Genomic DNA, 26,187 nt, shown 5'->3' with positions numbered 1-26,187 from the left:
AAGGAGACATAACCTAAATGTATCCTTTCATTGGCGAACTGGAGTCCTTGTTACCTTTGGTGTCAGATGTTGCTCTACTTGCCGTCACAACATAAATGTTGTGCAGGACCACGGAATCTGCCAAGTTGCCGTCATCGCATGTCATGCCTGGCGCGAACCAAGACTTCGTCCTATATGTATGGTGCGCGTAGCCACAACGGACAAACGGTGCCCTCGCACGCCGCGTTGCTGAACTTTAGTAACCCATCACTGTCCGTGTCGCGTCAAAACACCAGGCTAACCCCCGCATCGTCGGCCTTGGGTTAAGGAAGAATTTGCGCGATGTAAGTGGGGACAGTCTTGTTAAGCGGGGAGTCGTGGCAAGAAACAAGACCTCGCACTAAAAGATCCAAAAACTGAGAAGAATTTGAGGAGGATGGTCGTCGCTTTTGAGGACGGTTCCCCGGGGGGCATCAAAAACTATCCCAGATTTTAGAGATCCACCCGTCCCGCTGTCGGGCACTTGTCTGCTTCCGAAGCTTGCTACAATGATCTGCATGACTCGGAACTTAAGAGACGCAGTCCCCAGTTGTAAACGCCGCTGATTCGTCTGAGACGGCTACGGACAGGGTTGGCGGCGGGTCGCGCAGAGTTGCAACGACGGGAGTGTTGGCCGGCGGGCAGCGATTTAGCACCGTGATATGCTAGAAACAACGTCAACGTGGAGATGGCTTTGAGTAATTCTTGACTTGTAATACGAAATCTCTCGTGTAATGGTGAAACCGAAGATGATTATTTGTTCACCGCCGAGCTGCCCCCTCTAAGGCTGGGCAGAGTATATAAGTTGATGGTAGACGGACGCACTTACACCTTTCACCATCTCCAAGCTTGGTCTATCAGCTTTTGCTTCATACTTTCTCTCACCTTGAACTGCCGAAATGGAGGCCATAACAACCCCCAAACATCTTCTAAGCTCATGGGCCGACGATTCATCACTCATCCGTAAGCTGGATTTATGGACATCACTATGTCTCGGCATTGTCCTCATCAGCGTCTTCACGATAATACCCCACATTCGCAAGCCTTCTCGCAAACTCCCCTCCGTCAACCCGGGACGACTATTCGATTTCTTCGACCAAGAACGGAAGAAGGGCTTCTTGATGAATGCTCGTCGTATTATGGAAGACGCCCGAACTCAATTTCCCGGCCAGCCTTACAGACTCATGACGGACGTTGGTGAGACAGTTGTCATTCCGCCGGATCTAGTTCACGATATTCGCAACGAGCCAGGGTTGAGCTTCTCAAAGGCTTTCGCAGACAACTTCCACCCTCAACTGAATGGGTTCGAAGGGTTTGCGGTTGGCAACAGACCGGACGGACTTTTTCAGCTTGTCATCAAGAAGCGCATCACCAAGTTGCTCAGTAGGTTTTCACTACGTTCCCATCACGAAGTTGCCGTTTTCTTACCCCACACCCCACATTGAGACCCCACGTTACACCAGCACACCATCACGATACTTACACGATGATACAGACCAAATCACGGAGCCTCTTGCGTCGGAAACTAGATTTGCTGTCGATCACATCTTCGGCAAGCCCACAGGTACGTTTCTTGATACGCCAACTGCATAGTAGCCGCTCGTCATCTGTTCACATTGCTAACACGCTTATGACTGCTCTACGTAGAATGGCAAGAGTACAACACCAAAGACACCATCCTCGACCTCATCTGCCGCCTTTCATCCCGCGTCTTCCTCGGCGATGAAGTATGCCGCGACGAAGCCTGGCTCGCTATAACAAAGTCCTACACCGTCAACGCCTTCCTCGGCGCTGAGATCCTGCGTCCATACCCATACTGGCTGCGTTATGCCGCCAACCTGTTTCTCCCTAAGTGCAAGACTCTTAGACGGCAAGTATCTGATTCTCGAGACATCATTGAGCCGGTGCTTCAAAAGCGTAGAGATGCGCGACAGCGGGCTACTGAGAGGGGCGAACCGGTGCCGAAGTTCAATGATGGCATTGATTGGTTCGAAGAGGAGAGCCAGGGGCGGGAGTATGATGTTGTTGGCGCGCAGCTGGGTCTGTCGGTCGTCGCGATTCATACCACTACGGATCTACTCGTGGAGACTATGCTACGCATTGCAGAGAACCCGGAGTTATTTGATGCCCTGAGGAAGGAAATTGTTGAAGTTCTCACCGCTGAAGGTTGGAAGAAGACGGCTCTTTTCAATATGAAACTCATGGACAGCGTCCTTAAAGAGTCGCAACGACTGAAGCCAGTCACATCCGGTGAGCATCTCCCTCTTTATTCCATTCCATAATGACATGGACCTATTATCAATATGACTTCTTGCTTACAACGTCAACCAGCCATTATGGCCCGCATGGCAACCCGCCAAGTAACCCTCCCGAACGGCCTCAAACTCCAAAAAGGAGAACGCTGCGTCGGCGACCTGGGCAAGATGCACGACCCTTCCATCTACCCGGACCCCGAAGCCTTCAACGGCTATCGCTTCGTCAAGATGCGCGGCGACCCGAAGCTCGACAGCCAGGCCCACCTCGTCAGCACATCGCCCTCACACCTCGGCTTCGGCCACGGCCAGCACGCCTGCCCGGGTCGCTTCTTCGCCGGTAATGAGCTCAAGATTGCGCTGGCGCATTTGCTGATGAAGTTTGACTGGAAGTTGACGCCTGGATATGAGCATCAGTGGCAGGAGTGGGGATTTGCGTGGAACTCGGATAGTACGGCGAAGTTATTGTTTAGGAGAAGGGAGGCGCCGGAGATTGATATTGATGCGATATGAGGTTGGATTGAGGTCTGCTGATACGTGGCATTTGTACAGAGGAGACAGCAGTGAATTCTTGAGCGAATGTTGGTTTTCAATCCACTCAGATGACTCTCCCAAGAGCGAGATACTCTGGCCTCAAGCCAGGAAAGAAAAAGAAAAGGAAGAAAAACAAAAACACGAAACATGAAGGGCGCTTGTGGGATTCGAACCCACAAACTACAGCTCGGTAGCTCTGCACTTCAGGATTAGGGGTATAACCATCTTAAGCTTCTGGGCAGGAGTCCCTTTTACTGCTGTTGAGAACGGATGAGGTGAATCAGGTTATAAACTATGCCCCGGGCCCCGCCTTATCCTGTGATACCTCAGGCTTCGTTGACGAATACGCATATAGTATTTGACGGTGAAGATTACAAAGATTCCAGGCGTAAGGTGAGACATTCATTGCAGTAAAGAATCTGGGAAGCTTGATTGAGACGCATTTTCTCAAGCATACTCTGTTGAATAGAGTTCCCTTTCAAGTATGTCTACTTGCTAAATAAAGCAGATGGAAAACAGGCTTTTGCCTCTAAAAGGACTCCTTGACTCCTCCATCCAAAACACATCGACATATCCAGCTTCCTCTCCCTGACTCAGCTTATCTGGCAAAGAAGACTTTGTTTCCCCTGCCCTAAAGGCTGAGCCTGGTTGAACAAGTGATCCTCAGCCAGGCACCCAGTCCATATCGTTCGGCAGATACCTCGCCTGCTGCCGATGAGAAGCAGTAGATGGCCCCGAGCCGACTCTCTCATCCAACCCACCAGTACTAGCACTTGATCCTTCTCCTAAAGGTCCTGTACCGAAATCAGGCCCCATGTCCATCTCCAACATGCCGGTCGATGCCTGCTGTCTTGCAAGACTATTCAGCCACTCCCGCTGCTGCCGCTTTTGCTCCTCAATCTTCTCTTTCGCCCCTTGCTTTATATCCATTTCTCGCTGCATATTGAGTGCGTTGGCTCTGTTTGTGCTAGTTATCCTCCATCTCTCGTCTTCATCTACAGCATCCACGTCCCTGGGGCCCACCGCCCCATTCCCCCTGACTACGTTTCTCGGAGTCGAACCTGGATAACTTGATAAGCTGGACACTTCTTCCGTAGTGGGTGAGTAATCCTGCGGATCCGGAATTCTTCGCCGTCGATTTCCCCCACCAACTCCGAAATTTGGGGCGGCGCCGGTAGTATGCCTTTCAGGAGAATCCGGTATCACGGGCAAAGGATCACGATACGCGTTCGCTAGCGTCGCTCCGTGCCTCTCTCTGAACCCGAAAGCGGAATTCGCGGGGCTCTGCTGCGCGAGCATAAGTCGGGCCCTGGCCTCGTGCTCAAGGTCTTCCGTGAAGGATGCCGATAACGCATACGCGTGGGGGAATATGCCCATCGGCTCCGGGCCTTCTGCGATCCGGATCCCAGGTTTGCCGAATACTGAAGCGTGAGTAGGGAGCTGTGGCGGCGGCTGCTGTTGGCCTGGACCGTATCCCGCGAACCCGGAAGGAGATTGCGATAGAGGGAAAGATATGTCTGGGATGTTGGCGAATACGTTTGGGATCTTGGACATTGGGTCCGGGACGGCGTTGACTATGTTGCGTCTTGAGAACCGGCTGGCCTTGGTGGTGTCCCCAAACCTATGCCTGGGCGGAGAGTATCTTGAGAAGGGTGTGGGATGCGCCAGGGGCTGGGGCACGAGCTGCGGTGCCGCGATCCTGGGTCTTTTGAGCCGTTTTGGAGGATGATTCATTCCATTCCAGGGGTTCTTAGGCTTCCTCTTCCTGATGATTTCAGTAAGCGGATCATTGTCGGCAAGGCCGTCCTCGGGGTCGTCCTCGTCAGCAGCATCCTCCACCAAGTCAGGTTGATCAAGCTTATCCCTCTTTTCGAACTCGGTAACCACCTCGTCCAGATCCATCTCATAATCCCTTGCCAAATCGATCTTTACTTGGCCCGCAGCCTTCACCGTCGTCTTCACAAAGCTCAGAAACTTCTCAACAACCACCAAAGTCTCCACGGGAAGCATCCCGAGCTCCTTTTGCACAATCTTGACCATCCTTGCCGTCACCGGCCGCCGCGCGATCTTGAGCCTCGGTATTATAGGTTGCAGGAGGTTATAGTTGGAAGGATTGATCTCGGAAAGATTCTCCGCCCACGGCTTCATCTCCTCGAGCTGCGCCCTCATGTTGGTGAATTTCCCCACAAAGTCGTGGAGAACCGCCATGTTGACGGCGGGTATGAAACCGGTCCCGCCATAGTCTGCCACGAGTCTCGTGGCCTGTCGCAGTGCCTCCGTTCCCAGATCGGTTGTAAACGTGAGGCGCCAGTCCAGGTCCTCGGGCGCCTTCGTCGCTTGGAACGCTTCGAGCTCTGCGTCGTCGAGGTGGTAAATGTCGATAAATATTTGCTGAAAGCACGCGATCTCGAAGATGATCATCTCGTATACCCGTCTCAACACTTCCGCTGTCCGCTGTCCCGCTCTCGTCCCTAAGTCGGGAATATTTTGCCAGAAATAGTCCTCATCTTGGAGGGGATGAACCGATCGATGTGGCAAAGGGCATAGCTTGCCATTCGATGACGATTGCGCATGTTGTAAACTCTTGTCGAGATTCGACCCCCATCTTCGAGTCTCAGCTTTCTTCCAGCTCCTCAGCCAGGCTCTGCTCTTTCGCCTATTATCAACATCCTCGGTATTCTGCCGCAAATTATACGCGATATCGGTCTCAATCACGATGACAGCCAACTGAAACATGTGTAAGATCATCTGGCCGTTCCGTGTGTGAACAAAGTGTTTGTGGTCTCTCTCCCACCGGTACCGCACCACATTCGGCCTCAGAAACTCGGTCCCGACCTGGTACAAGAAACGATGCAGCGTAGGGCCAGCGTCAAGCATTTCCTCCGAGTCGCTTCGCGGCAGCAGTTCCAGAGCCCGATCGCCCCTCGGCGCCAGCACACCCCTCAGCGCGGCGCTCAGCTGGATGCGCGGCCAGAGGATGGGGAGCTTGACCGGGTCCAAGCCGCCGAAGCGCAGCGCCGCGGGGCCGTACTTGTTCACCTCGACGCCCCAGAAGGCTTCGGTGAAGAGGCGGACAATGTGGACGACGCGAGTGGGGGAGAAGTATTGGTCCGAGGGCAGCGGTATCTGGTCGAGAACGAGTCTTTCCGGACTTTTTTGGAGCTTTTCGAGGGAGGGGCGGCGGCAATCGCCTTTGGGCCGTGGCCACCTCTCCATTGCCATGGCGGCAGGCAGAAAGAAGAGGTAAGGTATTTCGGGGGATATGATATTCCAGGTAACGCCGCCGAAGAGCTAATGGGTAGTAGGTGATGTGTTAGTGTGGTTTGTGACTATCTACATGACGATTGGTTCTGAGTGAGAAAGGGGCAGTGGAAGTTGCGAAGAGAGCAAGGAAAAGAAGGAAACATAGAGAGAATCAACTCACTCTATTCTCTATACAAAACCCCAGCTCAGCCTGCGGCTCATCCTCGAAAAACGGCTCAATGTGGCCATCCGAAAATTTGGAAAACATCTTTGATCCAATCTCCGAAGCTTTCTTGACCTTGTCCGGGGTAGCTTTCCAGGTCTCAACCTCGAAGCAGGCCGGCGGCAAGAGAACGAGATGGTGCGCGTAGTTGACCGCATGCTACCCACATCAACGTTAGCAACTTTCATGATAAAATTACCATTCCAAGGTGTCCTGACAGAGGTCAAGAACTTACAGCGATCTCATGAACAATAGTAGAAGCCAGAAAGAACCCCTGCATCAACCTCTCATCATCACTATACCCAGGCACAACCAACGGCCACAACGCATCCGCAGCAATATGCACATCGATACACGAGCCCGCTACACACGTCACGCCCGCCGTCCCGCCATCCTCGTCCTTATACCCTCTACACACCATGAACCGCATCCTCGTCTGCAGGACGCGGAGAACCTCAAAGTGGACGTCAAACATGTCCTTGCGAGTCTCGTCGTCCACGATGGCGTTTTGCCCGCCGCCGTCGGCGTAGTCGTGGAGTGTGAACTTCACGATCGGGTTCTTCTTGCGCATCTCGGGTGTGCGGTAGTCGTGGGGTTCGCCGATGGTCTGGCGGTTGAGGACGTCGTGGAGGCGGCGCCAGAAGGGGTCGTTTTTATCGAGGTGGGTTAGGATGCGAGAGGCGAGGAGGAGGGCGGGTTGCATTTTTTCCCAGAGGTAGTCGTTGGTCTTGATACGTGTCAGCTCTGATGTTCGTGATGGTCTCGAGTGGGGTGGTCTCTCTTCTTCTCACTCTTGGGTCCCATTCTCCTTTGACTTGGCCGGATTGGTAGACGAGTCTTGGTTTTTCGGGGTCGCATCCTCGCCATGTGCTTTCAACCCACTTGTCTCTCGTGAGATACCTTCATCCATCCAAACAGGTCAGCTGAGATAACATGGAGAAGATAGGGGCAACCGTCCCAGAACTTACTTGTGAAGATCATTCTTCAAATCACAAGCATTCCCATTCCTCATCGACATCATCCCCCCCTCAATCAACTACACTTCCTCATCAACCTCAACTCACCCTCACAAACACTCACAAAAACAAAGCATCAAACATACCTCATGCGAAGTCATCCCCCGAAACATCACCATCTGCCAATCCTCATCATCCCTCATCCCCTCCAACGCCCTCAACACAAACCTCTCATTCTCATCACCCCCACCCCCCCTCATCCCAGAATACACCTCCAACAACCCATCCACCCCAGCCAACCCAGCCGCATTCGCAAACCCCTCGGCCTGCTTAATCACAACCTCCGCCGTCACACCAGGAACCTCGACCCCATCATACTTGAACGTGCGAAACGCGCCCCTCGTAGGCGTCAACCGCGACCTACCATCCAATCTGTCAGGATACACCCCGTACCGTAACGCAAACGCGCTCGGATTCTGCGCCCTATCCTGCGGCAGCTGCGCCGGACGGATCGTCTTCGTCCAGTCGCGCTTACGCACCACGTACGCCGGGTTCTTCTCGTCCTGCACTCTCGAATCGCCGTCTTTCCAGAGCGGGTCCGTCCAGGCGGGGATGTACTCCACGTAAGCCCATTGGCCTTTATTTGCCGGCTTCACGGGCGGCGCGCCGAGGAATAAGGGTGCGTGGGGGTTCCCTGGCGGTCGGAGGGATGTGATGGTCGCGGCGGTTGTGTCGTGGGTGTGGATTGCCGTGGCGGGGATGGAGATGTTGGAGGTGTTTGTGTGGTCGGAGGTGTCGGTGTCGTTTGAGTCTCCCGAGGAGGCTGGCTGTGGTGACGGGGAGAGGGGGAGGGAAATTGGGCTGTCTGGGTGTTCGCGGGTGTTTTTCACCCACCATTCTTCGTCGTAGATTGTTTCTTGGGTGAGGTCTTTGTCTGGGGAGGTGGCCATGGTGATGGCCTCACCTGTGGTGGTGTCGTCGGTTGGAACGGACGTTGGATGGCTTGATAACGTAGAGGGTGTCGAGATAACGAGGGTTTCCTAGAGGAAACCGAAGAATGAAGAGAAAGAAATATCAAAACACTTCTCGGCCGAGGGGGCCATCACGGATGGAAGAACAAAACACACTTTGGTATCTTTTACGTTGTCTTCTCGAAGACTTGGAGTTGATCTCGAAGACAAGCAGGACACAAATAGTAGTCTTCGGCAGCTCCCTCAACTTTGAACAATGTCGAGCACAATCAACACAGCTGGTCCTTTGACTTCACATGCAGACGCATTCAACCTGCATCCCTCCAAAGATCTCTCAAAGGAGCACTCTGACCTCGGACGTTCAGATATGGCTTCTGGGGGCTCAACTGTCTCCGGCGAGACCTGAAGCCCCTGAGACTATTGATGGGCTAGAGGGAACCTGCATAGCATGGTGACAAAGGAATCTACAATTACCGGTCAATAGATGCAGTATTTCCGGCTGAGCGTCAATGTGCAGGAAGTTGTAAGGGATACTGACATTTGAGGGAGTTGAGACAAAGGCACGATTGGTATCACACGTATCCCGGGGTATTGTCCAAGTAGCATATCCCAGTCACTCGAGTACAATAGCACCATGACCACACACAAACACAAGATCGGGGCCTGAGAATGACCAAAGCATCAGGTTGACGTTCAACCTCGGAAATGGGTCAAATGAGATGGGTACAGATGGGAATGGGATTTTGGTTTTGACTGCCAGTCGGAACGTAGAACTGACCACCTGGAACATAGTCTCCCATCTCCTGGAGAAAAAGGCATCAAACACATCACGTCACATGCATCAGTCAAGGAAAAGAAGTTGAAGTGTCTATGGCTTGTATTGCCGTCTATTTACTCTTTCTACTCTCTTATTCTTACCCCCTCATTCCCTGTCGCCAGGAACCTCTCTCACACTCGCGCGCGGGATCCTCCAATCCCGCAGCGAGATGGTCATTCCTTCATCCGGCGATTTCATTTCAAGGGGAATCTCATGGGTGCTCGTCAAAGAAATCATAAACAGGCCCGTAACCATGCAACCCGCGTTACCGAAAAAAGACTTTTGTAAGGCTCGTGACAAATGGAAAGGAAAGCGATCTCGTGGCGACTGGTTTAGATGTCGTCCTCGTCGGAGAAAACCTCCTCACCACGCTTGCGGCGGGCCATACGGTCTGAAGGAGAGATGTTAGCATTCTGCATGTAGAGCATCAAGTGATCGATGGAATAGACTTACCCTTCTTCTTCTTGCGGAGCTCGGAAGAGGACAACTTGACCTTCTTCTTGGTGTTGACGATCTTGTTGCCCATGGCGTCGAACTTCTCCTCCTCCTCACCCTCGTCACCCTTGAGACGGGGACCAGAGCCCTGGCCCTGAACCCAGTTGTGACCGGAAGGAGTCATCTTACCGTCAACGACGGCCCAGACCTCCTCAGTGATATTCTTGGTGAACTCAGCAGAGTGAGTAATGATGATGACACCACCCTCGAACTTCTTGAGGGCCTTGGACAGGGCACCGAGAGAGTCACGGTCAAGGTAGTTGGTAGGCTCGTCAAGGACGATCAAGTGGGGGCGTTGCCAAGAGCAGGCAGCAAGGACGACCTTGACACGCTGGCCACCGGACAGACCACGCATGCGAGAGTGAGAAACCAGCTCAGCGTCGAGACCGAAGTTGGCGCAGTGGGACTCGATCTCCTTACGGACCAGAGGGCGGAACTGACCGGAGGCGAGGGCCTCCTTCATATCGACATCGGCAACCATCTTCTGGTGAGAAGCCAGAAGCTCGTTACGGGGAAGCCAGACGTTGTCAGCGGACATCATGGGAGTCCAGCGCTCGTTCTTCTGGCCGACGTTGTCACCAATGGCGAAGGAGCACTCGTACTCGTAGGAGTTCTTGAACTTTCTGCGGGAGTTGATGCCGATGATGCGGCGCTGGGTACCCTCGATCTTGAAGATCTTGTTCATGGCCTCCTCATCAGCGTCGGTGATGATCTTGTTGGCGCGATCCATGGTCTCGCGATCCTCACCAGTCTGGAAACGCCACTGGATGTATTCGGAGGGGGTGCTGTCCAAGTGGTTATCGATGTGGGCGAAAGCGTGCTGCTTGATGTAGGCGATACGGATGTTCTCGTGCTGGTAGATCTCACCAACGGTGGGGATAAGTTCACCAGTAAGGACGTTGATAAGGGTGGACTTTCCGGCACCGTTGGGACCAATGACGGCGATACGGGAGCCGAGAGAGCACTGGAAGGAGATGTCGGAGATCTGGGGCTTGGTAGTACCGGGGTACTGGAAGGACATCTTGCTGGCACGCAGAATGGCCTTGGCCTTGGTCTTGACACCCTCGAGGAAACCGGGCTCGGGGAAGGAGAACTCCATCTCGGAGTCGGAGAGCTCGTAGTAGGACTTGGCGGCAGGGTTCTTCTTGACGAACTCCTTGAGGTTACCACGGTAGCGCTTAAGCTTGAAGCGCTCGTAGTGGACGATGTGCTGGCAGACGTTGTCGAGGAAGCCAGAGTCGTGGGAGACGATGATGGAAGTGCAGGGGGAGTTCATGAGGTAGTCCTCGAGCCACTTGACGTTCTTCACGTCCAAGTGGTTGGTAGGCTCGTCGAGAAGCAGGATATCGGGAGCCTCGAAGACGGCACGGCAAAGAGCCAACTTCATCTTCCAACCACCAGACAGGGCAGAGATCTCACCCTTGACCATGGCCTCGGTGAAGCCGAACTCGTTGAGCTTGGCCTCGACATCGGCCTGAGAGGTCTCGACACCGGCATCGGCAAGCTTCTTCATGGTCCACTCAATGGTGGTCATCTCAGTGTCAGCAGAGTCCAGGTCGTGCTCGACGAAGACGGTCTTGACCTCGGACTGCTTGGGGAAACCCTCGACCTGCTCGTTGTTGATGGCACGCATGAGAGTAGACTTTCCGGAACCGTTGGGACCGCAAAGACCGTAGCGCTGGCCACGCTTGAGGCGGAGGTGGGTCTGGTTGAGAAGAATCTTGGCACCGTAGGCGAGAGAGAAGGTGCAGTTGCAAAGGTCCTCACCCTCCTCATCATCGGGGTCAACCTCCTCCTCCTCGGCGGCACCGGGAGCGGCCCGCTTGCGGAAGTCGTCAACGACCTTCTGGGCATCATCATCACCGACAACGACGGCGATGTAGGGCTTGAGGGCCTCGGTCCAGACGGCGGACTCCATCTCCTTCTCGTCGATGAGCTGACCGGCGATGTTGGAGGCGTACTGGAGGACAATGTCGAGCTTATCGGCCTTGGCCTTAGACTTGGAGGGGATGGACTCCTTGAGCTTGGGGAGGACAACCTCCAAGTCGGAGTCGTGGCGGACCTCGGGAATCTTGCCGTCAACGACGTTACCGACACGGATGATGGTGTCGAGGGCCTGCTTGGTCTTCTCACGGGCCTCGGGGTCGGCCAAGTTGTCGTAGTTCTTCTGGAGACCAGGCATCATCTTGGGCAAGAAGGGAGCGACAATGTTCGGGTCGTCGACGAGCTTGCACATGTTGTCGACAATGACGGCGGACTTACGCTTGATGGCAGTCTCACGCTCGGCGAGACCACGATCAAGCAGGGGAACCATGAGGGCAAGAGTGGGCTCCTGGACCTCAGTGACGAAGGTGGTGGCACCGAGCAAGTGAACGGTCTCGGGGACGTTCTCGGGCTTGGCGATACACTTGATAAGCTCGGGAATGAAGCGCTCGATATCACGGTTGACAATGAGCTGGCAGATGGCCTCCATGGTCTTGTAGGCACGCTCCTTGACCTCCTTCTTGGTGTCCCACATGGACTCGGAGACGACGGGGATCAAGTCGGGAACGCGGAAGCCGACCTGGGCGGGGGCGGTGCGGATGACAGTCTCGAGGACATCGAGAGCAGCCATCTTCTCCTGCCACTTCTGGGCCTCGAGGAGGGACTTCTTGACGGGGGCGAAGACACCCTTGACGGCGTTGGGGTTGATGGCCTCAGCGATGGCAAGAGCAGCAGCGGTGGCGGCGTTCTTCACACCGGTGATCTTGTCACCAGCGGCGGCAAGGACATCGGGGAGGAGAGCGACGAGGAGGGGCTCGACGTGAGCGGAGACCTCGGAGTGCTGAGCAATGGCGGTGATGGCGACAGCGGCCTTCTCACGGGCAGCAGCATCCTTCTTGTTGTTGAACAGCTTGCGGATAGACTCGATGGTCCTGCGGGGAAAATCCTTGTCAGCGCTGATGCTCCAGAAAAAAAAAAGTTGTGTGAGCCGAAAATAACTCGCCGCTGAGTGGCCAGCGTGGCTGAACGCTCAGCGTCGCAGCGGGTCGGTGCAAAAGCCGCCCGAAGAGGCGAGGGGAACAAGAAAAAAAATCTCGTTTTTTTTTTTGGAGAAATTCCCAAGGCCGTGGACACGGTCGCTTGAGGTAAATCTCACTCCCCCCAAAGGCAACGTTGCGGTACAGCCGGCAGTGAATATGATAGCAGTAACAACTTACTTGGTGGGAACATCCTGATCCTCAATGCGGCCGTTCATGAAGGAAGCCAGGGAGCTGGAGGACTCCTTGATGTCGGCAGCCTCCTTGGAGACGGTGAGCTTCTGGAAAAGCTCGTCCAAAACCTTGACGGACTGGGCGTTCTCGGAAGACATTATGACGGTTGGTATTATGTCGATCGGGAGGGTGTTTGTTGAGATATTCGTGTGGGGAGGAAACTCGCGATTCTTGAACGTCTAAAGCGTCTAGATGCGAAGTCTATAACTCTATCGTGACCGGAAAAAGGACGATTGAGAGATGTGGAAAGGCCCGCGAGAAGAGACAAACGACTGGAGGATCGTAGTTCTTCTGCTCTAGTATGGCGATTCGTGGGGTGTGATAGTCTCTGAACTTCTTGCGAAGGCGGGGTCGATCTAGGCGAATATCGCACTTGATAAACCGTCGCAGACAGGACGTGTGAAGAAAATCAAATGATTGATTGGAGATGCGTCTGGAGGAAGACGGATAACCAGGAGGAGAGAGAAGAAAGGGAACGGGAGGATGGAGAGAGGAAGAGGTTCAAGAGGAGGAAGAAGAGAGGAAGAGGTTCAAGAGGAGGAAGAAGAGGGAAAAAAAGATTGTGAAAAAGGGTGAGGGCGGCGGGCTGGGAGTTTTTAATGTCTAGCGCCAAAATTCAGGCCTGGCTTGTGTTATCGCTCTCTTCTTTTGCCCCCCCTTCCCTGGGTACCTAAGGTACAGCCCCTCCCCCTCCAGTACCTCCCCCTCCATTTGGTGCCTGGTCAAAAATGTTCAGCGCCTTACAACGTGTGTAATTCTCCCCCCTTGTCCCGCCGCCCGCCCACCAAAAACTTTTTTTTTATTTTTTTTTTTTCTCGCTCCTTCCGTCAGCGACCGTACCTTACGGTACCAACAGAAGTGGCAGAGAGTGTGCGCTGTGTGGCTCTGTGTGCTTCGGCGTGTCACTTCTGGCCCGGCGACGGCGACGCTAGCGGCAAGGGTAGCCCCACCACAGAAAAAAAAATCAGAAACTGCGGAAACCACCCCTCCTTCCTGCCTTCCTCCCTCTCCTCCATCCCTCCTTCCCTCCAAGACTTGTCCAAGTGTCTCCTTCGCGCCTGCCTACCTTACCTCTTGCCTGCAAATGTGTAGGTACTTGGTGCTTGCCTCGCTGCCACCTGCCCTGTGCTTGTGTTGGGTACCTTGATTGGGTGTCACTGTGTTCCACCCCCCCGACGACTCATGTCTTATCGGAGGGGTTAACTCGCTTATCTGACCCCGCGCTAACCTCAAAAGGGTTATCGAGAAGGGCGGTGAGAGGGAAAATGCCCGTTCATGCACCAATGCATTTTCAGCCATTTGTGAGGCCCACGGACACTTTGCCATTTGCCTTGGTTGACGACTTTTTTTTTTGTATGGTGCTTGACCGCGACACGGTGCTCAGGCCCGGTTCCTGACTCTGATATTCGACAGTGGCTTCCAATCTGTTGAGTTGAATACACCTGGGGTCCCTAGTCTCTCTCAGTCAGTCAGTGCAGATTCACCGATACTCTCTCTTCAGAGCCATGAAATAGAAAGGTGTCAACATGGCGCTTAGTGTCTTTCCCCTACTGTGTACTTCATAGAAGGTCCAGGCTATTTTCACGGAGCAACCCTCCGAAATATTCCCTTGTGGTCAATTTCCTTCTTGCCTTTGTCACAGCAATTCCATGTCGCCAAACCTCGGGCCATATCGGCATTGTTTTCTTTCCATCGTGGAAGCCTTTCCTTCCACGTGTCTACCTCCCTATGTTACCATTCGCTATGGATACACATTTGATATCAATAAAAGTGTCGTCACTACAGACACCTAAAGCTGCCCCACAGTGGCGGATCCATCCACGTCGCTGCTGAACGACCTTCCAGTCGCACCTCTAGTCAGCAATCTCACTTCTCTGAACTCAGTGCCGGCTGAGTGGCTCAGTTCACGATAAGCCCTGCCTTATCCCGTGCGCTTAGCGTAGTATGGGGAAGAGGGTGAGAATCGAAGAGGACAAAGGAGGAAAGGGGGTGAGACGGGCATCGTCCATGTGTAACCCCCCATACCCTGTCGTTTCCAGGCCGTCTGAGTCGTCTCGGCCGGGGATGAACATCGCATCCCATCCAAAGACCGCCAGAGTGTACGGAGTACATATGCAGCGTGAGATGTCAGTTGCAATACACGTGTACCGGTATCTTTACAGATACGTAGGCAACTACGCAAACAGGAAAGCACCCCAAAGTCTGGACGGTACATAACAGTTTTCTGCGCCTCGGCTTCGCCACCCCAATTACCTTTTGCCTGGAGGCAGGCGCAATGTCCGAACTGCTAGGTACTCCTGCGCATGGAAGCACATGCGAGGTACCGCGCTACGTACCTTTCCGTAGATTTCTGACAACCAGCCAGAGCAAGAAGGAAAGAGATTGACTTTCCCATAGGACCGTCCCTTATTATCCGTTCCAAAAAATTTCTCTTGTTACAAAACACGCCGAAGTCTTAGCAGAGAGGTGGTCCTCCCATCCCCAGTTTCATCCGACATCTTCTTTCGTTTCCTTTAATTCTTCCTCGTCTTGTCACTCTTCTCTTTGGCATGGAAGCCGGGTTCTGGCTTCGCTGGCGTTCCGGACCACTCGGATCGTCCCTTTTTGCCACGGCCTGCCCGATTTGACCTTGGTTCATTGAGATGCCGACCACTAGGTCCGACTCCATCTGGTTCTTTGTCCCGCCCCCAACGCCTCCCAGAGAGAGCGAGCGGATTGGCGAAAGGAGTCCTTGGAAGGCTGAGGTCGCTACATTTAGCCAGTGCTGAGACTGGCTGGCTGTCTAGACCAGGCTGCGAGGCATGCAAGAGGTCAGACCTCCGAGGCTGGACGGATCGATAATCTGCACTCCTGTCCTCCCGCATTCGACGGTGAACGTCGTCAATAATGTGCCCTTAGCTTCCAGATACTTGGAGTTGCGGATGATTCAATGCTATGGTACCACACATTTCGTCACCGCCCTTCTGGGATCAAAAGACGGTATCATTGGAAAGAACCTGCAACCCTCAAGCATTTTCGATGTGGGTTTCCCACGGGAGAGGCGCAAACAACCCGCTGCAGCCGTCAACCGTTCTCCCCCTCAACTTCGATGTCGTTGATATTGAGCTTCATAAGGTAGCTTCTGTTATCTGCTCTTATCGATACGTTCAGGCCACCAGCTCATCACGATTGATGGCGGGGTGATAAGCCGTTGATTGCGATTGCGGCGTTGCGCTCCCTTACCAACTCCACAAAATCGTGGGGCCCCCGTAGAATTTTCTCTCGATCCTTCACCAAGCCCGTCATTTCTTAGCCTGGGCAACGACCATCAAGACCACTGCAGGGGTCGCACGCCCTCCCGCTTTATTGACCGCCTGATGGCCTGGCTTTTGCTTGTGGTGGCAGATATATTCATACGGTTGTCAGTTTTGCGAGATATCTTTCACTTCAAACAACAGAGACCCGAACATTGGGCGTTGAAGCCTCGAAGGGTTTGATGGCTTTTCACATGTTTGAATGTTTACCCTTCTCCTGCAAAAACTTTTTTCTTTCAATCTGTCCCTGCAGCAAGGTACCTTATTTTGCAGATGCCTAACACCTCAGGCCAAAAGGACATTTGATGCCAATTTTTGCCGACCCGCTTTTACCATCGGCTTTTATTCGGATGCTATCACCGAACTGCCAATCCCCGATTGGCTCCCTCCAAGAGACCAATCTAGGTCCTGCGGTGACGTTATCGTCGCGAACTGCCCTCCATCCATGCGGCATGGCCGACAAAGTTTGGCGTCTGATGTCGCGGTGCAATCCGAAGACATCACAATTTTGAACTCTCGTGTCCTTTCTTGCGTATCCCTTTTTTGCTTTCATCGTATCTTCCGAGATGGTTAGGCCCGACCCGTCCTGGGCCAACGCAGTGATGACATCCCTCAATCACTGGTAAACAGCACTGGCGACGGTACGGCACTCCCGCTTTGATTGATCTAGACTGCTTACCTACTACTGTCATTACGTTGTTCCGGCCACGCGGTAGCGTCGTATAACGAGAGTCAGTAACCTTCTACTACCAAAACCGCAAGACGTCAACAACCTTACTGATACTTCGCGTTCGCAGTTCCGAAACCTGATGCCGACCCTGTCTTAAATCTCGATAACCGCCTCCCGTGACAATATTGCCGCCGAGCGACCAATGGCCCGCCTAGCAGCGGGCGCGTCATTGCCTTGACTGCCTTAGTTCTCCTGCAGCATATTATAGAGCTTACATCTGCGTTCACATGTTTGTCGTCGTTGAGAACGGGAATGCAATCTGCCCAGCAATTGCACACGAAGACCCCCATTCTCTGGCCCCCGAATCAGTTGCCACCGACCGATGCTTTGCAGCTAAATACTGAAGAGGATGGCAGACTTCCGCCCATGTTGTTCGGGTCCAGAAGTGGTGACTTGCTAGGCTCCGAGAGCATTGCACATGCTCACTATAACTAGATAAAGCACCCACGTGGCATTAGATTTTTCTGCGAGGAGATAGACACTATGATATAATAGGCTTCTCGCCGGTGATGCCGTTCAATGTCACTATCATGCCTTTGGGGGCCGAGGCTAAGAGATATGCCAAAACAAGGTAACATAAACGTCTGATGGACTAAAGATAGAGTCGGTGGCCCGCACAGATCCTGGTGACCTCTGTATATATGCCGTGACCGTTTCCTGACGTGGAGACAAGGGTCTACATGTTGCCCGTGTCTTCTAAGGTCCCATCTTCAGCAACCGGAAGTGAATAACTCAACTCCGGGCCGGCATCGCGGCCCCACCTCGCCGAGGAATGCCGAATCTTAACCTAGCCCCATCAGGCCGTGGCAAACGAGACTTCCATTATCGTTTCCAATAATGTCGTCTTGAGAAGATCGAGTCAGCGACGATGGCCCTTGGCCACTTTTGGAATTCACTTACTCAGATTGAAAGAACTCCAGCTATATCTGCCATAGCAATTTTCGCATTTGCATTTCAAAGTGAGCCCGTCGAGCTGACAGGTCCTTGCTGAGCAGCTATTCGCATATAGTCCTCTGGTTTTCGAAAATCGATGTCATTAGCTTTGAGCGAACACAATGTCTTGCCGCTTTGTAGCATGTGCTTTGCTGCCAGGCAGTGACTTACCTTGCGCGACCCTCAAGGTTGCCACAAGAATTTGCCAGGCAAAGGTTCAAGTTGAGATGGCCTATCTTCTCAAAGCCCAGGTGGTCACGGCAGGTTGCGTACAATAAGGTGAAGTAGCGCGGATTGATCGTGAACGAGTGACAGGTGGCTGAAGCTCCGCCCCGGAGGGATTCAAAGTCTTGAGGGGCGTTGTCGGTTGGAGGGACTTGGAGTTCTGTCGTGTTTGCGCTCCTGATTGCGATGCCTGCTGTAGCAGTCAAGGCGAGGGACATCGCTGCCGCGAACCGGATGATGTGAGCGACGCGCATCCTGAAGAAGAAGAAGAATGGAGCCTGAGTTTGTCGGCCAGATTTATGTTCTTAATAGAGAAGACCCTGAAGTCAAGAGAAGATGACATCTGGACTTCAACTATCCGTGGAGTGCCGAGTTCTTAAGTGTTGCCCGCCAACTGGTGGAGCCATGATCATGAGCCTCGTTTCGTGTGAGCAAACTAATCGTCGCCGGGATTGACGTCGCAATCTCGTGAACAGAGCTGATGGCAATTCTCATTCAATCTATTCACAGATCCGAATCGTTCAATTCCGCTCAGTTGCGGACCGGGGCATCCAGCTGGTCTAATTGGCACGCTGACCGCATTGAGGTTGATTGCAGGTCTTGGAAACAAACGTGCACGACAAATCGCACCACGCCGTGGTAGACACAATACGAAGTTGCTTCTCAGCCTACCTTGGGTACCGCTACAAGTCAACGTCGAAGAAGGATCTCCCTAGCTGCTGACCCAATATCGCCAGTTATTCGGACTTTACCCCATTTTAGAGTTCTTTGCGGGATATTCTGCCTCAAGAAATGAACCCGAGATGATAGTCGAGCAAGGATGGCCAAACCTGCTGTCAAAGTCGAATCCAGGATGTCGTATGTAGCCTGTCTCATCCTTCTCAACATCTGGCCCATGTCTTAGGTCTTCCGCTAGACGAATCTCACATGTTGGCCTCAGCCGATTGAACAGAGGTCTCTGCAATCATCGTGCCGCAGAGTCGTTGGTTCTCAATCATTGTTCCGTGGTCATGATTCATTCATCCAATCCGCATGTTTTAGTTACACAGTCAGATTGAACAAACAGAATGTTCATTGTAAGGCCCATGGTGGATCCTCGGTTTCTATCCCTTGGGGATTACACATGACTATGGTGCTGCTCCCAAAGGCACTGTCCATGGACAACGAATCTCTCCATTGTTTATAGAGGCCCCTCTTGCTTGGCGGTTTGACAGGGACGTTGCTAGGCAGCCGCTTGCACAAACTTTACTCAAGGGACCATTGATGAGGCGAGCCTTGACGCATTATCCTCGATCGACTCACGAGTTTTCCTGCCCTCGTCCGAGGAGTCCTGACAATATGTTGTTTTCGTTCTGAAACGATTTCCCCCAAACTGAAATGTCGAGGTCCAAGTTCAAACCACCTCAAATAATTCTACATCACTCAACATGACAAGAACTTGACGTGTCCCAGTCATTTCCGGATTCACTTTTGCTTCTTTCTCGTTTCCTCATTTCCTTGTCAGAACGCCAGGGGAAGCCGCAGCGAAAGGTCACACTTCCGCCAGCCGTACCTCTATTATCTTTCGAGTTGCGCGATCTGACGACACAATGGCTCGCGTTAGCTCCGGATCGAGCATCTGGGCGATAGAGCATCCCAACTGGGATACAACTAAGGAAGCCTTCGAGGATGACAAAACCCCAGTACCGAGACCGACCTCCCAGATAATAGACTGGCTTTTTTACAGCGAGACTACTCAGATGAGATACCTTGGGGGGCTACGTATGTCAGAACTCAGGGCTCTGCAAGACATTGATGCATATGGACCATCTTGCCGCGTTTCGGACGCGGCAGGTGCCATTCAAGACGAAGGCGATCCACGCGAGAAACTCTCCAATTTTATGGACGGCTTGACACTGTATCCGTACGTATCTTGGGCCGCCAGTGAGTTTGTCGAGGTGGACGAAACGAAGTGGTTCAAGATCTTCCGAAGGGAGAGATGGTCAAGCTACAAGCACCCCGACCCCAACGGGCTGTCGATCGATATCGACGACGACGCCACCTGGGCGAAGCTAAGCAGAGTCATCGAAATTGCAAATAGAATTCTGAAAGAAGCAGTCAGTCATGAATGGTATGTCTTCACCTTGCCCGTACCAGAAAACGCAGAGACCGAAGTCCTCCGGTGGGGGAAAGACTTGTAGCATCTCTACATTTCACTGACGCTTGATATCCGCTAGGTTGGCAAGTTTTCTAAAGGAGGATTCCCGTGAAGTTCGACGGGATGTCATGATAGGGTCCACACATCAAACCCCTCGGAAGGGTACCATCCTCCGCGTCAAGCCGGTCAGCCCTGAATCCCGCCTCAGTCCAACAGAAGCTCGAAAGGTTCTGGACGACATCGCCGACACTTTCTTTTGGGGATTCTATCTTCGAGATGAATGGCCTTCAGCTATTGGAACGACAACGAGGCTCCTTGATAAGAACGGGAGGCAGCTCAAGTGGATGTGTGTTGGTATCGAGTATTTCCAGCCGATATTCCAAAATATCATGTTCCAGGACCCTGAAGGCCGCCAGGCGACGTTTCTGGTGACCAAGACTGTGAGTTGGATCTCCATTCCAACCTTCCTCTGATGTTAATAGGTATTGACTAATTTCTGTTTTGGCTAGATACTGCATGAATTAATGGTAGTGTGCCGAGATCTTCTTCTGCCAAAGTAACTTCACTAAACACTGAGAATATAGCATGGTATATCTGGCCACATGCAGAGATCGTACCAAGAGAAGCATCCCAGAGAGCCCCTTTTTGCGACCGAAGTTGTAAGTACAAATTGACACTTCTATTGCGCAAGCTCTTGCTTATGTGGCCGCGAGTAAAGTTCTGGGACGAAGAAAGGTATACAGAGGCGGGCATTTCCTGGGAAATGTCATTTTTTGGATTTTCCTTGAAGGACGTCGTTGGCGGTCTCCAAAAGTCTCGTCATGGTCTCTTCGGCATACGTGCCCCTTGGCCAGCTTTCTGCATGTCAAACGTCGGTCACATGAATACCTACGACGGAGGGCCTCTCACGGAACCATTTCGGGAAAATCTGCCCGGCATACCTGCCATCGTTCTTTGCGCGATGACAACGTCCGACTTCTGGGAGACGCATGTGCCAAAATACGGATACAAGGCACTGAGATACAAGGGGGTCTGTGTTTCTGAACGGCTTTGGGAGAGCCATTATCAAGACGCCGCGCGAACCTCACGAGCCAAGATTCTTGACCCACCTTATTCGGAATACGGCCGCCTTGATCATAGTATGAAAATGATTGCTCAGCGCTTGAGGTTAAGACGATTGGATCTCCGAAGACTGAGGCCATGGTTCAAGGAAGAATACACCAAATGGGATGCTACGGTATATGCCGAGACTCAACTGCGATACAAATTGATCGACATTGGGTTTTCGTCTAAATCCCATCACGACACACACGAATCTGATATTCGGCACGAGATTAAGAGCCTCTTGTGGCCATATGACCATTGTCAAGATGTCGCCAAATTCAGAATTGTACACAAAACGTCACATAGGTTCCTCTACCACGCCTATGCATATCTGTGGTTGGCAACGCTGCCCGTCAGGAAGAAGCCTACGCCATCCACTCGTCCGACCTCAAGGCCACTGCATCCCGAAAGACTGAGCATACCCAAAGCTGCTGGAGGCCAGGAGCTCATTGACCTTGCTACTGGTCAAAGGAAAATAACATCAGTAGCGACGGGCACGTACCTACACAACTCCTATACCCCAAGCCACGACAAAGAGCTGTGCATGGAAAACGCCAAACTGTCGTTTTTACGATGGAAAGTTTACGGAAACGTGTCACATGAGGTCGCTAAAGGTTTCGAGCGTGACTGGCGTGATATAAGGAGAATGATGGATCAATCTCCCTATGACCATGGGTGGTTAACTTACAATTACAGAGACTTGCCCCCTTTCGTCAATCACGAGATACGTTACCCTATCGTAGCATCGCAGGGTCAAAGAATCGTCTCGAACATAATTGACCTTGACGACGCCGATCTTCCATTGTGGGCAGTCGCGAGACCAGTGATCGCTCAGGCGCCAGTCCCGTCGCGAGGCAAGTCTGCTGAGATCACCCCTCCGCTTCGCCACTACCATGTAGGCGAGATTGGTGATCACCAACGCGTCGGCAGCGGAGTCAAGTGGTTTGTCCACAAAACCGACGGTGATGACAGGCATTTGATCTACGACTTCAGTGGGATATTGTCGTCGGAACATGGGTGGGATGATGCGACTCGAGAGCAGCTGACAATGAGGCCAGGTCCCTCCAGTACCATCCTAAACAGAGTGCTTCGCACGGGAAACATGAACGAGCAGACCCGCGAATTGTGTTTGCAAAATGGGCCTATTGGACAAGTGATGCGGTTTATGCGCACGGAGAATATCAGACTGGCTGACAACAGAGACCCCTTATCATGTGTAGCCTTTGGTAACCACGTGTTTGATCTGACAAGGGATCTGAAAGGTAAGTTTATTCCTGGCTTGGAATTCTCGAGACTTGCTCATAGGCTTATACGCTGATTTTTAAGACTTCCAATTGCCACAACATATGCATCCTTTACTGGTGATTATCAAGTCAAAACGACAGGGGAATCCTCTCTTCAACGCAGTTCGTGCAGGATTTAATCCGGATGTTATTGTCGACTTCCTTCGGCCTTATCAGATTGGAATCAGGACGCAAGAACTTGAGAGGCACAGCATGTTTCGATACCGCCATTTCACGTTGAACGAAGTCAAGTGGCACGTTTACCCAGAGACAGGCATCTATACCGTCTTCCAAGGGGATACGGTAATCGATCTTACAGGTAAGTTCAGTACAGGTTCAAAGACTCAGGTCAAGCACTCAGTGCTGATCAAGTAGACTTCATGAAACTTCATCCTGGTGGTATGGAGATTCTGCAAAGCGTCGCCGGAAAAGACTGTACACGGGAATTTGAGCAGTACCATCAAGTTCCGACGGGTTTCCTTGGTGTTACTACCCATGTCTATTTCGAAAGGCTGCAGGTTGGTCAGATTGTCCCTGAGCAAAGCCCAGGCGTCATATCTCCGGATCAAATTGTAATCCGAAATCAAGTCTTCAGCCGAAAGGGTGAGCATAGAAAACGGTTCCAGACTGAAGATGAAATTCATACTGACACTAGTCGCTTAGCGGATCTTTCAAGGTGGTCAGGTACCGACTTAGACGGGTTACGGAGTCTCCTGGCATCCGAAGAACTTGAAGAATACTGGGGAAAGGATGTGACGGCCCAGATGGACACAGCAAGCCCGCCACGAATACTTTGCACATTATTTGATACAAAGCGGCTTGTTGTCGCCAAGGTTGTCGCGCCAATAGACGCACTGCCTTTCATGGACGATCAAATGTTGGCGCGCATGGACGGCAAAGTTGAGCCTTGGGGCTTCCATGAATCTTATGTTTCTGATGGCAAGTACATATACAACTTGACTTGTGAGTAGTTCCGTCGGCAATAATTGTCTGCGAGAGTGACTAAACTCCACCAGCGTACCTCAGATACGGAAAACCTGGCGGGTACAATGAGCTTTTGAAAGCTCGTGCCGGAACAACGCTCTCACACTCATTACAAGACCAAGAACTGAAGCGATGGCTGTGGTCAGACTTCCAATATCGAATTATAGCACAGCATGGTCCGAATCAAAATAATGCTGATTTCGATTGGAAAAGGTCTTTCAGGCCGATTCCCGAAGAGATGCCTGATTTCACAGGTGGTGGAACTTCGAAAGTCACACCTGCTATGTCGTTTGCTCAAGCTGCTGAAAAGGGCAATGCGAGTAGTGCTTCAGACCAGATTATCCAACCAATCCAGAGCTTGGCCGGCACGAAACGCAAGCGGAATGGGAAGCTTATGTTACAGAAAAAGAGCATCAAGGCTGTTGATACAAGCCGATTTGCACTGCCAGAACAAGTAGCTGCAGGCGTGAAACGGAAGAGCTCGCCGACTCCGGTCCGGCCGTACAAGAAGGTAGTCAAAGAATCTCGTGGCTCTGCTGGTGGTCCTTCGTCTAGGATTGAAGGCTCAAGCGAAACAGGTTCAAGAGGAACAGAGAAGCCGAGGCAAGAATGGGAGTGGAAGGACTTGTACATGTATCGATGATGATGGCAAGGACGCGTGTATCAGATTGAGGCCGGATTGATGAGGGAACAGAACTGATTGGAATGATGACGCGGTAAAAGGTTGCTGATCGTGTGTTCGAGATTTCATGACGCATCTTTGTGTTCGAACTTAAGGTAGTCCATCTTCCAGACATTTTTTGCCCGCATCAAAGCCGGACAGTCATGATCCCCGCCTTCACGAGAAGTGTCAAAATCCGCCACGTCAGAATACGGTGCCGAATTCCAACGCCTCTTCAAACGACCAACGCGTGACATGGGCATTGCTGGGATGTTCTGAGAGCACTAAAGAGAAGCTATATCATGTTCAATATCTTTCATGAGGTTGAGAACCAGGCCTTGGCCGTACCAGACCCGTGGTCTCAGTAGATAGTTCCTTTTCCACTCTGAGGTTTATGCGTCTCGCAAGTCAGTTCCGGCTACCATGCCCATGATCCCTTCATGACACATCTGAAATGATCCGAAGTATTTGCAATTCATTGTTCTGGAAACGTAGCAAAAATACGCAGTGCCATTTCGCTGAATCCGGAAAGGGACCAGGACCCGTTCCACGCATCCCATCGGCGGGACACAAAGGAACAGGAAGCCCACGTTGACCCCTTGCCGAAAGATTCATTGAACAGTTCTTTTGCGTCCAAGACCAAGGTATTATGACCCCTTGGCTTTCTGCTCGTCTTTTTTCAGTTACAATGCTGAGCGTGATCCAAAATTGTACCGCTCAACTGTTTTCAGTCATTTGAGAGGAGTTTGTGTTTCTCGCTCGTCTTTCCATTCTAATCCGATCTACCAAAAGACTTGAGCTCTATTCTGGGTTGCAAGGCTCTCACTCAACCGCTCAACTTACTTTTCCACTACCTGTTCAGTACTCGAATCTGTCTTGAACTCAGACGCAGACTGGTCTCCGGCATCACTCATTCTGTCGCAGACTGAACATCCCCAGAATGTCTGACTCTTCAGGAAGTCGCTGGGAAAGGTATTATGGCGTTGGCGAGACACACCCGCTGCGACGGAATGGCCGATCATGGATGGACCCAATCTTCCCATCTATTGACCCGCAGACACTCGAGATCATTGAACCGCACTCCGAAATGATTCCACAACCGTCTCCTCCCGAGCTGGATGATCTCCTCCTGTCGGAGCGCCAGCAACTTTCAAGGTTCTCGGGGTTGCGAACCTGGGAAGCTGCGGTACTGGCAAAGACGGAAGCCTATACTGCAACGGGCGAGGGGCAAGTCCTGATTAAAAACGAAATTCAAGTAGACGAGTCGTCTTGGCTGCCTGTTTGGTCAAGAGACCGTTGGATGATTGACTTCACTGCGCCTCCCAGTTCGTCCACCAATTGGTCTGGATCGCGTCTCTGGAGCGCGCACGATCCGATCATCTGGGGTGTTCTTAGAAAGGCGATACAAATTGCTGATAACATCGTACGGAGATCCCTCGAAGGAGACTGGTAATCATGAATTCCCAAAAGACTTGACATCATACTGTAGACAAGAGCAAGGTATGGCGTGAATCAAGACAGAGCTAACATTGTGCGTTTCATTTCAGGCTACAATCTCTGCTCATCCCGGAAAACCTTGAGAGTCATGAAACGACACTTCTGTCAGGTTCGAGTAAGGTCGGTAAAATCTGGAGAATGAAATCATCTCCCGTCATTCGCAAACCTGCGGAAGAATTGATCCAACTGCTGTCCTCCCCTTCCCTTTTGAAAAGAATATTTTGGACTTTCAACGACAAAACAACCTTGAACTCATATCAGCCGGACGGAATCATCAAGGGATTGACAGCGCCATACGATTTATCGGAAGGGCCAATCACGATATTCGTCAACATTTCTGGGATAAAGACGCTTTTAGATGCAAACGTCACTCAATCTTCCAAGAGTGCGGCGCTGGTGTGTCTTGCAGACACTGTCAGTCTGCGACCTCGCGAGTCTCCTAATTGCTATTTACTAATGCGCTCCTTTTAACAGCTATTTCACGAACTCATGGTAAGCCCTCACCGATTTTGGGTGTTTTTTCTGAAGAGACCTGTATCGAAATCGACTAACGCTGGGACACCCTCGTTATAGCATG

The 26,187-nt window shown here is 52.1% G+C and overlaps 6 protein-coding genes across 6 annotated transcripts; 4 read left to right on the top strand and 2 right to left on the bottom strand.

The window, feature by feature from the left end:
• Positions 1-917: 917 nt before the first annotated feature.
• On the top strand, positions 918-2,783 carry HER10_EVM0002211 (ent-kaurene oxidase; the record flags this gene model as incomplete). Its single annotated transcript, XM_035471932.1, has 4 exons — positions 918-1,401; positions 1,514-1,582; positions 1,666-2,268; positions 2,350-2,783. 4 exons carry the CDS (start codon positions 918-920, stop codon positions 2,781-2,783), a joined length of 1,590 nt encoding a protein of 529 aa, XP_035326598.1.
• Positions 2,784-3,467: 684 nt separating this feature from the next.
• On the bottom strand, positions 3,468-8,176 carry HER10_EVM0010759 (uncharacterized protein; the record flags this gene model as incomplete). Its single annotated transcript, XM_035480209.1, has 6 exons — positions 3,468-6,095; positions 6,229-6,429; positions 6,506-6,997; positions 7,062-7,158; positions 7,239-7,306; positions 7,373-8,176. 6 exons carry the CDS (start codon positions 8,174-8,176, stop codon positions 3,468-3,470), a joined length of 4,290 nt encoding a protein of 1,429 aa, XP_035327248.1.
• A 903-nt stretch (positions 8,177-9,079) lies between these two features.
• HER10_EVM0013400 (ABC transporter) lies at positions 9,080-13,302 on the bottom strand. The gene is made up of 3 exons (XM_035482761.1): positions 12,710-13,302; positions 9,468-12,424; positions 9,080-9,405 (listed from the first exon to the last, which is right to left on the bottom strand). Exons 1-3 carry the CDS (start codon positions 12,859-12,861, stop codon positions 9,347-9,349), a joined length of 3,168 nt encoding a protein of 1,055 aa, XP_035327473.1. The 5' UTR covers positions 12,862-13,302; the 3' UTR covers positions 9,080-9,346.
• Positions 13,303-19,533: 6,231 nt separating this feature from the next.
• HER10_EVM0010613 (uncharacterized protein) lies at positions 19,534-20,554 on the top strand (the record flags this gene model as incomplete). The annotated part of the gene is made up of 2 exons (XM_035480066.1): positions 19,534-20,040; positions 20,243-20,554. 2 exons carry the CDS (start codon positions 19,534-19,536, stop codon positions 20,552-20,554), a joined length of 819 nt encoding a protein of 272 aa, XP_035327241.1.
• A 674-nt stretch (positions 20,555-21,228) lies between these two features.
• HER10_EVM0011050 (cytochrome b5-like Heme/Steroid binding domain-containing protein) lies at positions 21,229-24,095 on the top strand (the record flags this gene model as incomplete). The annotated part of the gene is made up of 5 exons (XM_035480492.1): positions 21,229-22,447; positions 22,512-22,787; positions 22,844-23,071; positions 23,153-23,431; positions 23,485-24,095. The coding sequence occupies 5 exons, from the start codon at positions 21,229-21,231 to the stop codon at positions 24,093-24,095; spliced, it is 2,613 nt and encodes an 870-aa protein (XP_035327274.1).
• A 958-nt stretch (positions 24,096-25,053) lies between these two features.
• Positions 25,054-25,566, top strand: HER10_EVM0003104 (cytochrome b5-like Heme/Steroid binding domain-containing protein; the record flags this gene model as incomplete). Its single annotated transcript, XM_035472790.1, has 1 exon — positions 25,054-25,566. The coding sequence occupies one exon, from the start codon at positions 25,054-25,056 to the stop codon at positions 25,564-25,566; it is 513 nt and encodes a 170-aa protein (XP_035326670.1).
• Positions 25,567-26,187: the final 621 nt, after the last annotated feature.

The sequence above is a fragment of the Colletotrichum scovillei genome (genome assembly GCF_011075155.1).
Source record: "Colletotrichum scovillei strain TJNH1 chromosome Unknown Contig00011, whole genome shotgun sequence".
Lineage (NCBI taxonomy): Eukaryota > Fungi > Ascomycota > Sordariomycetes > Glomerellales > Glomerellaceae > Colletotrichum > Colletotrichum scovillei.
Note: the sequence above shows the minus strand (reverse complement) of the source record. Positions and strands in the feature narration are given on the sequence as shown.